Source organism: Eubalaena glacialis, chromosome 14, assembly GCF_028564815.1.
Source record: "Eubalaena glacialis isolate mEubGla1 chromosome 14, mEubGla1.1.hap2.+ XY, whole genome shotgun sequence".
NCBI classification, from domain to species: Eukaryota; Metazoa; Chordata; class Mammalia; order Artiodactyla; family Balaenidae; genus Eubalaena; species Eubalaena glacialis.
The window spans coordinates 78,513,128-78,525,202 of NC_083729.1; the positions used below are offsets into that span (position 1 = coordinate 78,513,128).

A 12,075-nucleotide genomic window follows, 5' to 3' on the forward strand; every position below is an offset into this window, starting at 1 on the left:
GAGAGAGAAAAAAAAAGTGAGAAATATTTATGAAGTTCACAGTTCAGAGGCATTGGCTCACTAAGAGACTAAGACCTAATCAAAGGACTATAGAATATATCCCCTCCCCTGACACATACCATCCCCTTACTAAGGACCTATTAACAGCAGTTCCTTTTACCAAATACATCATGTCCAATTATCAAGAAAAAAACTTACAAGGCACATTAATAAGGGGAAAAAATTAGAAGACAGAGCAAGTATCAGACCCAGACATGGCAGGGATATTGGAAATATCAGACCCAGAATTTAAAACAACTATGATTAATATGCTAAGGGCTCCAATGGATAAGATAAACAGCATGCGAGAACAGATGGGCAATGTAAGCAGAGAGATGGAAATCCTAAGAAAGAACCAAAAAGAAGTGCTAGAGGTAAAAAACAAAACAAAACAAAACATAACAGAAATAATGCCTTTGATGAGCTTATTAGTAGACTAGACACAGCTGAGGAAAGAATCTCTGAGCCATAGAATATATCAATAGAGTCCTGAAAACCAAAAAGCAAAGAGAACAAAGACTGAAAAAAGCAGAACAGACTATCCAAGAACTGTAGGACAACTTCAAAAGGCGTAACATATGTGTAATGGGAATACTGTATGATTCCAGCTATTTGACATTCTGAAAAAGGCAAAAACATGGAGACAGTAAAAAGATCAGTGGTTACCAGGGGGTTGAGGGTGGGGAAGAGACAAAACACTGATTTTTAGGACAGTGAAAACACTCTGTATAATTCCATAATGATGGATAAATGTCATTATATATTTGTCCAAACCCATAGAATGTTCCATACCAGGAGTGAACCATAATGTAAACAATGGATTTTGGGTGATTATGATGTGTCAATGTAGGCTCATCAATTGTAACAAATATACCACCCTGGTAAGGAACGTTTAGTCTTTCTTTAGAAAGACTGAAAATGAAGTGGTGCTCAGTGGTGTAGAGACAAATGTAAACAATAAGAAAGCAAGATTTGTGATCCTATGAGTCAGGGCTATAAATTTCTATGCACCAAATATATATACAGGAAACACTTGCAAAAGGCAAAGAGATGCAATGAGACACAAATGGAACATAAATAGAAACACTGTGAATAGAAGACTTTAACATGCAACTCTCATCATAAGGCAGGTCTAGTAGGAAAAAAATAAATAAGGATATAGAAGTCCTAACTAACATAATCAATGACAAATAACAAGGAAATAACCGTTTAAACAGAAAAAAAAATGAGGGATTACCTTGCAGACATTTATCCAAATAAATTTGAAAACCTAGATTAAATAGATAGTATTTTTAGGGAAACATGGTAATCTAAATCAACCACATTAAAAATAGAAAGCTTACCAATCTCCACAGAAGAAATAGAGGAAGTTATCAAAGAAATACCTTGTAAAAAGCACCAGGCGCAGACGGTTTCACAGGGGAATTTTCTCAACTCTCCGAAGACCAGATATTCACAATAGCACATAAATTGTTCTAGAATACTGAAAATGCCTGGTGGAAAAAAATTCATTGTCATAACAACAAAGAAGGTAATATATAATATTTAGGAATAAACCTAATAAGAAATGTTAAAAAAAACCTATATAAGGATATCTTTTTAAGTTTTCTTAAAGGCTTCTGGAAGACACAAAAATAGACTTAAAGAAATATTCTTAGATGTAATGACTCAACATAATAGATATCTGTTCTCCCTAGGTTAATCTATAAATTTAACACAATGCGAATAAAAATACTAATAAGCTTTATCATATAGCATAAGTTTATAGTAAAGCCTATATGTAATAATAGACATGCATAGAAGCTAGGAAAACCCTAAAAAAGAAAAGCTATTTGGGGTATTATTCTTACCAAGTATTAAATATAAACTCTATAATTAAAAGATTGTGGTATTGGCTCTCAGACCAGTGGAACAGAATAGAAAATCCAGAAATACACCTAAGTACATATGAAAATTTATTAAATAAAAAACATGGTATTTCAAATCACTGAGATATATTTGGACTTTTTCATAAATAGTGTTGGGATAACTGATTAGCCTTTGGGACAAAGTTAAAGTTAGATACATATCTCACATTGTATATAAAAATAACTGGATCAGGGATCTAAAAATTTATTTAAATCATACAAGTTCTAGAAGAAAACATGGGTGAATTCTTCTATAATCTTGTTCATAAAGAAAGGTTATCTAGCTATGACTCAAAATCCAGACGCAATAATAGCACAAATTGATAAATTTGATAGTATAAATTTTTTAAAACTTTGCAAGGCAAAAAAATATATAAACAAAGTAAAAATACAATTACAAACTGGGAGAATCTATTTGCAGCATATAAATCACAGCTAAGGGCTAATATTTTTATACATGAAGAACTCTTGCCAATGGGAAACAGGTAGGAGACCAAAACTAGGTAGAAAAATGGTCAAAACATATGATAGAAAACTCACCAAAAACAAGAAACTAGGCACATGAAAACATATTCTACCTCACTTATAAGAGAAATGCAAATGGAAACAAAATTGAGGTAGCATTTCTCAACTATCAGATTAGCAAAATTCAAAAGTATGACAACACATTCCGTTGGCTAGCCTACGGATAAACAAATGCTCTTCACACTTTGCATTTGAGAATGCAAATGATGGAGAATTTTACAGTATATAACAAAACTATATGTTATGTATTTACCATTTGATCCAGCAATTCCACCTTTCAATATGTACCCAGAAGATGCATGCCCAACAATACAAAAGTACATATGCACTAGATTTTGTTAACATTATTATTTTTATAAAATATCAGAAACTCCCAAAATACATAGGATGAACTATGGTACATTTACACAGAGGAGGACTATACAGCTGAACAAAATAATATGGAAAATATCTACCAACTAATATGGAGTGATTTCCAGGATATATTGTTAGGTGAAAAAAGCAAAGTAGAAAAGAATTATCTATAGTGTGCTACTTTTTATGTCAGAAAATAGGGAGGGAGAAGAGATAAACCAGAAACTAAGGAAATTTGTTACCTAGAGGAGACAGTGGGAATGGTGTAGACAGGATGGTGGGTATGGAGTAGAAAAGATGGGAAGAGTCCCACTTAGCTCTGAGTATACTTTTTAATATAGCACTTAAAAATCAATAAGAGGGCTTCCCTGGTGGCGCAGTGGTTGGGAGTCTGCCTGCCGGTGCGGGGGACGCGGGTTCGAGCCCTGGTCTGGGAGGATCCCACATGCCGCGGAGCAACTAAGCCCGTGTGCCACGACTACTGAGCCTGTGCGTCTGGAGCCTGTGCTCCGCAACAAGAGAGGCCGCGACAGTGAGAGGCCCGCGCACCGCAATGAAGAGTGGCCCCCACTCGCCGCAACTAGAGAAAGCCCTCGTACAGCAACGAAGACCCAACACAGCCAAAAATAAATAAATAAATAAATAAAAATTAAAAAAAAAAAAAATCAATAAGAATGGGGAAACAAAACCCTAAAATAGAATACAATGAAAACAAAAGAACTAGACTACATTTCAAATGAATAACATAACCACACTGCAAGGAAGGGGAAAAAAAACTAAACCAAGTAACTTTTAAACACACTATTTTGCCCATATACCCTTAAGCTAAAGACCACTATAACTATAATAAATATTGAATTCCACTTAGTCTGTTTTTCATAGTGGTATTAGTGTGTTAGCAATTCTGAAATGACTTTCTGTGTATTCTGGAGTTGAGCAAATAACTAAATATTGTGGATAATGAAATGAGGTTACTCATCCTCATCCAAATATGGAAGAGGAAAAACCAGAATGGTGTTATATTGGAACTGGAGTTATGAACTCATGATCTTTAATTGATCGATAGAAAGAGCACTATGTATAGGGTTTTGTGTATATATGTATTTATGTGGGGTGTTTGTGTGTATCCTAGATCTGCTTGCTGAGATGGCCTAGGAGTAATGACATGCTAATAACAATGAGCATATTTGGTGTCCACACATTGTTTTCTCTATATCATTCCAAATCAAAAGGAACCGAATCTCTTTGGAGAAATGGCTTATTCAAAACCTGGGGCAGGGAAAGTACAAGAGCAGCCCAGAGCATATTGTTGAACCAAAAAATAAGAAGGTGCCTAAGGAGTAATGGCGACATGCAGAAAAAATTAAAAAGCCAACTTGAAGGGTCTCCCTGGGACAATTTGACCATTAAAATAAGTAATGATTATAACAGTCTTTGAATAAAATGAGAATACATGAGTCCGTTTTGTGAATGAATGAATGGAGTGAGAATGGAAAGCTCTTCCTTACAGTAAAATGCCAACTAGTAAACGTAGAAGGAAAACATAAAGAAAAATCACCGCTATAGAAATAGGCAAGAATCTCTAATTCATACTAAAACGAGTATGCAAAGATATGATGAGGAAAAGGATATTGTCTCAAAGCGTTTCTGCATAGAATATTTATTGATTTAAGGAGAGAAAATTGTAAGTTTGCAGTAACGAAACCTCACAGACACCACCTTAACTAACATGTTAACATCACCAGTAATGGGACAAATCAACGTTCTGTGCCTTTTGACACTATTCACAGAGAACATACATCACTTATGTAGTATTATTGCCAAAAATGTATAACTGAATGTAAGCATTAGGAAGTATAACATACACACACAGGAGATACTTTTCAAAAATGTTAAAGGTCACAAAAGACAAAGATTGAGAAATTGTTCAGATTAAAGGACACTGCAGAGATGTGACAAGATACAATACAAGAAATACAATATGATACAATACATGATCCTGGATAGGATAGTGGACCAGGAAAAAAAGGTTTTTTATTTTGTTATGAAAGACGTTATTGGGACAAATGGCCAAATTTGTATAAGATCTGTAATTGATAATAGTATTAATATCAATGCTAATTTCCTGATTTAGGAAATACTATGGTTCTATAAGAAAATATCCTTGTGTTTATTAAATAAACCCTGAAATATTTAGGGGTAAAAATGTCTGTGTCTGCAACTTTCTTCCAAATGATTCAGGGTAAAATAATATAGAGAGAGAAAGAGAATGATAAAACAAATGTGATATATTGTTAAAATTTAAGGAATTTCAGTGGTGATATATGGAATTCTTTGTACTATTCCAGCAAACTTCCTGTGAGGTTTAAAATCATATTTTGAACATGTTGGTGGAGCTTTCCATTTACAGGCCTCCCGTTGTGTTTCTAATGCCTTCATGATCATGTATCAGAGACTATTAAATCTGCTCAAGGGAGATATACATTTTTTTTTTTGCTGTGGGGAAAAGGATGTTCTTTTTTATTATTAATTTTTATTGGAGTATAGTTGCTTTACAACATTGTGTTAGTTTCTGCTATACAGCAAAGTGAATCAGTTATATGTATACATATATCCATGCTTTTTTAGATTTCCTTCCCATTTAGGTCACCCCAGAGCATTGAGTAGAGTTCCCTGTGCTATGCAGTAGGTTCTCATTAGTTATCTATTTTATACATAGTACTGTACATATGTCAGTCCCAATCTTCGAATTCATCCCACTGCCCCTTCCCCCCTTGGTAACCGTAAGTTTGTTCGCTACATCTGTGACTCTATTTCTGCCTTGCACATAAGTTCATCTCTACCATTTTTCTAGATTCCACCTATAAGCAATATTATATGATATTTGTTTTTCTTTTTCTGGTTTACTTCACTCTGTATGACAGTCTCTAGGTCCATCCATGTCTCTGCAAATGGCACTATTTCATTCCTTTTTATGGTTCAGTAATATTCCATTGTATATATGTAGCACATCTTCTCAAAGGAGATATACTTTGACATAGTTTCTTCCCCTCAATTTTTAATGTAAAGAAATAAACAGCAGAAACATTCTGGAAGATTACATAAGAACCTATTAAAAGGAAATAAATGAACAAATAACTAAGCCATCCAGGGTGTGTGCTATTGTTTGTAATGAAACTTTCTACTGCTACCCACTATCCCTAAAGCAAGAGTCTGAATCCATAAAGCAATACCCTAGCACTGATGTGTTGGGAATGAGCATTTCCATTGATCATCTCTAGTTTTCCTTGGGACAAATTGCAGTCATTTGCAAGAAGTCTTGGTAGGAAATGTAAGGGAAGGTAATTGAGTGCAGCCAGGGAATAATGGACCAAGACCAACAACAAACTGATCCTAACTGCTGTTCATAGGCATTGAACTATGATAACATGTAATGACATGGGTATTGTAGGAAAAACTTTGTGGGGAAGTGGAGGTTGGAGCCAAGGTTAAGTAAGGGGAGGGAAAGGATTTTATTAGGGCAAATTATGAAGACATTTTGGAATAGGAGACTTGCCAGCACAGAGAACTTAATAATGAGATTAGGCAAGTAATTTTGCAAATATGCTAAATGTTTTTGCCTTTGCTCAGAAACACTAACCAAGATATAAAATTTGCAGTTTGGAAAATAAATAGACATTGTCTCTTGCTATCTATTTACTAGTGATGTGTAAGTTCACCATGAAGCTGAAAAATTACAGGTGTGCTTCCTTTCAATCATAGGGAACAATTCTTTGAAAGTCAGATTTGAAGGTGTATTTTTTTTTTTTTTTTTTTTTTTTTTTTTTTTTTTTTTTTTAGTTTCATAAGAGAATCCATTCATTGCTTCTTGTCATCCAGGATGGTATCTTTCCTCACTTACGTATCCTCAGGTCAAAGCATAGTGTTGGGCACAGAGAAGGCATCTGTGTTTGTTCAGTTTTATTGAATTGAATTCTGCTCAGGAAAAATACAGTTTTGTCTGTTTTTTTATAACATTTAGGAAACCATACAGGCAGCATTTGAATCTGCTCAATTATATGCAGCTACATTTGAAAAGTTTCAGATATTCTTCAAGGAAAATGAAAGTCTTGATTTACAAGCTCTTAAACTTCAAGAACCTGGTAAGTTTTCCGTTTGTCCTTACTAATTATGTTTGACAGGTATATCAAGGTTTATCATTGTCTACGTTTCTGTTTGGTGGTGTATGGTGACAGAAATGGTAGCCCCAAAGAGTTGGCCTGACAAAATGCAAGAGTTTATTCATTTCTAGATTATTTGCTGTAGAACCACTTTTTTTTCTTTAGTTTTACTGTTACTGTTTTATTTCAGAATATTATGGGAAGGAATTCCTCCCCAAAAGATTATCTTTTAGTATCAAGTTGTACCAGTGCTAAGGTTATATAGCCTTTACATGGGAAGGAGTCAAAAGGAATGTTTACCTCTCAGATTCCTTTAAAAAATGTTTACATAGTGTAACATGTGTCTCAGGAATTCAAGTTACTCTATTTCTGTGGCCATATTGCAACCTGGTGGGTATGAATCCACAACTCTTAGTCATGAAATCAGATCCGAAGGGAAATTATTTTATTAAACTCGTTATCTTCAACAAAAGGAAATAAAGTACAATACCCAAGTGAAATTTCAGGCAAGAAAGTTCCCAAATGCTTACAAAGTAAGTATATATTATTCAGTATTACCATTTAAAAATGTGAAGCATATCATTCATATTCTTTTTTTATTTCATGAACTGGCTTTATTCCTTTATTTTCTTATGCACAAAAATGATTACTCTGATACTTTGCCTCACAAAGCAACACTGATTTTTTCTGTAAATTTTAATGTTTTTGTTTCAACCCATTCTTTTTATTATGCTGAAGTATTTTAAAGTAAATTAGACATGCCATCCCTAAATGAAATATTTCAATATTCATCTTTAAAAAACATGTTCCTACGGAACCAAATTAATATTATCACACCTAAAAAAAAAACCAACAATTCCTTAATATCAACATTTAGTCCCTATTCAGAATCCCCCAAATAAAGCAGTTTGCAGCTAGTTTGACCCAGAATCTAGTCCAAGAGCAGGCACTATATTCACTTGTTATGTCCCTTAAGTTTTTAAAATCTGAAACAGACCCTTTTTTCCAAGACACTGACTTGCTCAAGAAACCAAAATGGGGTCTTACTTTAGAAAACAAAATTAGACAAGTCCATTTCTACTGTGCTTCACCAACACCGTCACACTGAGACTTAGTGTGTGTTGAACTGAAGGGAACTGACAGGGACACAATGGCACCAGGGTGGCAGTAAGGTGTGGAACCTGGCATTTCAGCACATGGAGTAGGCCTAATCCAAATAACCAGTTCTAATCCCCTAGATCTTCTACTTATAACCTTGAGCCAAGGCCTCCTAGTATCCTGTTACCATGTTCCTCACATTGGATAACTTTACTCCCTCACCAACCACCCATCTGGATGAGGCCACCAAGCTCCCAGGTTGCCCTTCTTCTAGTCCTGCCTTGGCTTGTCAATTCTATCCCAATCCTGGAACCAGGGTCTCATAGGTATTAGCTGTTTGTTTTCTGGGACTCTGGAGTACATTGGTCTGGACTCCTAAACGTTGTGTTCCTCCTCTTTTAGGAACTCCCTGATACTTCCTAAACCTCGAACCCAACTGTTAGCCAGAGGTTAATAGAATGTAGCTTTGCCCCTTGGATACCATGCCTTGCCTGTTATCGTATTCCCTCAAACTATTCTAACACTGCCTAGCACGTATTATAGACACTTACACTTAACAAATGTCTGTTTAACCAAACTTTTAGCCACACTGACCTCTGCCTAGCCCCAGAAGACAATCAGGGGACAAACTCTGGCTTCCTGAACTAATCAGCCATATCTCACCCCTGAATTTCTATAAATGTCAGTGTTTACTAATAATTTGTATACTTCCTGAGCACTTACGATAGATACTGTGCTAAGTGATTTTCAGGCATCTCATCTAATCCTCATAATTCTATGAGGCGAGTATTCTCATTTTACAAATAAGGAAATGAAAATATATAGAGATAAGGTAACTTCAAGTTTACACAGCTAGTTAGTGGTTTAGAAATCGTTTTCTCTGACTTGAAAGTTTGTGTGCTTAACTATTGTACAAACTGCCTCTCCTCTAGCTCATAAAGAGAGAACTCTTCTATCAGCTTTACTCTTTTGTTTCCCTTTGAACACGGCTATATATGACCATGGCCAAGTCATTTAACCTCGAATGATCTAAATTTCTTCATGTATAAAATGAAAGTATTGGACCAAATTGGTGTTTCCCAAGCTAGTATTCCTTGAAACACTATTCTGAAGGATATTACATGATATCATGAAAAATGAAAAAGACTCTGTGTTCAAATAAGTTTGGAAAATACTTGACCAAACAACATTATACAAGTTTCCTTACCAGAAGTCTTCTCAGATCATTTGATATACTTATTTTGTCAGTTCTCAAAAATAGACACATCAAAACCTTCTGAAATGAGTAGGACAGATAATTGTCATCCCTTTTTTGTATCATGAGGAAGCTGAAGCTCAGAAAGATCAACTAACTTACCCAAAGCCACAGGTGGGTTAAAGACTTGAGCCTAGGTTTTCTAACACTTCGTCTGATATGTTCTTTTTTAAAAAAATATTTATTTTATTTTATTTATTTATTTGGTTGCGCCAGGTCTTAGTTGTGGCTCGTGGGCTCTTTAGCTGTGGCATGTGAACTCTTAGTTGCTGCATACATTTGGGATCTAGTTCCCTGACCAGGGATTGAACCCAGGCCCCCTGCATTGGGACCGAGGAGTCAACCCCTGAGCCACCAGGGAAGTCCCTGATGTGTTCTTTATACTGTGTCAAACTCTCCCTTGTATCCAGGAGAGAAGATGATATGAATAAAGGCAAGAATCAACACCCTTTTCTCTTTGGGATGGTAGAGGGGAGGGTTAGAGAAGGAAAACAGGAAGCAGTAAGGAAATCAATCTGACTCAAGCAGAGAGAGTAATTGGAAATAAAGTTAATTAAATATTTAAAGGCCGAGAGGTACAGGATTTTGAAAGATGAGTAGAGTAGTTTAGTATTATATGTGTATTAGTAAGAGCTGTTTTTGACCAAGAGTATGATAAAAGTGTATTCAAGATAATCAGGCTTCCACTGGTTTGGAAAAGGGAGAAAATGGCAATGGGAATATTATCAAAATTCAACTACAATATATGGTGGACACAAATTGACAAAGCCTCAGCCTCAATGAATGCTTACTTTGAGGTACCATGTGGGAGAACACTTAGATTAAGCCAACTTCAAACCAACCTGACTCTAGAATCTAATCCATTCTAAACCAGATCCTCTAATGCAACTACAAGTTATTTTCATGTGCCATTCTTAACAGGAGCCAGAGAATATATTTACATTATTAAATATTAGTTTCAAGAATAAAATATAAAGCATTATGAATTAACATTTTAAAGTTACACAAGGTCCTCTACATATGGATAATAGATTATAAATATGTATGTAAATTTATTAATGCAATGATTTTTAATATATCTTTATAATGATCCTTTAAAATCTAATACATGTGTTTTATGCTTTATATGAATTATTTTACCTAGATGTTAAGTTCTTTAGTGAGCAACTGGAAAAATATCACAGACAGCACAAGGACGCAGTAGCTCTAAGATGCACCAGGAATGTAGGATTGCTGCTCATTGACACTAAGCAACTAAAAGAAAAACTAATTCCATCACCTTTGCGATGCTTGGAGGTAACTATGAACTAAGAAAATTTTAAATTATGGTCTCTACAACTATTTTATGATTTTTCTCTTGCAGATAACCTATCTTTATTTTCCAGTATTGCAAATATTTAAAATTAACATTAGTCTATTGTGCATCCTTAATTTCTAGGAAAAGTCCCATATTCTTCTTTCTGTCCCAAGCACAGTCAGCTTTCAGGTGAGGAGACAGCAGCCCTCAGACTAGCCTCTTACACCCATTCCTTTTTCCTCTGTTGGAGCATTTCAAGACTTCCTACAGAAGAGACACCACTGTAACAGCTCAGGATCCTAGTGGGACTGCTGGTTGATTCTAGGATACTGAGATCAAGTTTAGGAGATCATTTCCTGATCTGAAACTGTCCCTAAAGATCTGATTATATTTTGGTGAGTTGTAGAGCTGAGGAAATTTGATTGCTTCTGCAATAACTTTCAGGTCTTCCTTTAGAGTCATATATACTGTCAAATACCTCTAGGGAGACAATGGTGTAGAACAGAGATTGTCAAACTACAACCCACAGGACCAGTCCAGCCTGCCACCTGTTGTGTACATACGGTTTTACTAGAACACACCCATGACAGTTGGCTTATGTATTGCCTATGGTTGCTTTCTCACTACAAGGGCAGAGCTGAGTAGTTGTGACAGAGACCATATGTCCTGAAAATCTAAAATATTTACTATTCGGCCCTTATAGAAAACTTCTGCTGACCCCTGGTGCAGATGAAAGAAGACAGAGTCCTGTCTAAAAGGCTGCAGGCCTGAGTGCTAGTATCTATTCTGTCACTAATTCATTGTATGGCATTGGGCTTTCTTCTAGAGCTTTGCTGCTTCATCTGTGGCAAAAGAAAAAAAATATAGAATTCAATTTCAGCAAACATTTCTGAGCACTATGAGCACTACTATATACCAAGCCAAAGAACACTCAACTCAAACTGGCGTCAGCAATCAGAAAATGTATGGGCTATGCATCTAAAAAGTCCAGAGGGTGGATGGCCATCAGGGAGGTGTGATCTAGTGACTCAATAGTGTTACTGAGGACCTGATTCTTTTCATTCTCTATACCAAGCCTTCTGATGTGCCAGCTTCAACCTAAAGCTCACATGCCTTCACATTTCTCAAATGGCTGTCAAAAGCTCCATAGGCTAATTATTTCCTTGTTCATGTCCAGAGAGAGAGAACATGAGAGATCTCTCAGCCTTAAACAAAAGTCTTGTGTTTCTACTTAATTGGATCAGCTAAGGTCAGAGGTTCGCCCTAATCCGATCACATTAGCCAAAGGAAGCCATGTTCATATTTACCTTATGACCGATCAGACTCCGTCTTTGTTTCTAAAGGGGAGATCAGTTTCCTCCAAACCACATTACTACCACCCAACAGGAAAGAAGTGGAGTTGATGCTGCGGAGGGCACCACAATGTTCACTATACAGGGC

General features: G+C 35.7%; 1 protein-coding gene across 1 annotated transcript in view; it reads left to right on the top strand.

Moving 5' to 3' along the window:
- Positions 1 to 12,075, top strand: part of DNAH6 (dynein axonemal heavy chain 6) — a 290,936-nt gene that overhangs the window by 58,168 nt on the left and 220,693 nt on the right. Inside the window, exons 12-13 of the mRNA XM_061168664.1 lie at positions 6,847 to 6,967; positions 10,483 to 10,634. Of these exons, the coding sequence (XP_061024647.1) occupies positions 6,847 to 6,967; positions 10,483 to 10,634 (273 nt within the window). The remainder of the gene's footprint in view (positions 1 to 6,846; positions 6,968 to 10,482; positions 10,635 to 12,075) is intronic.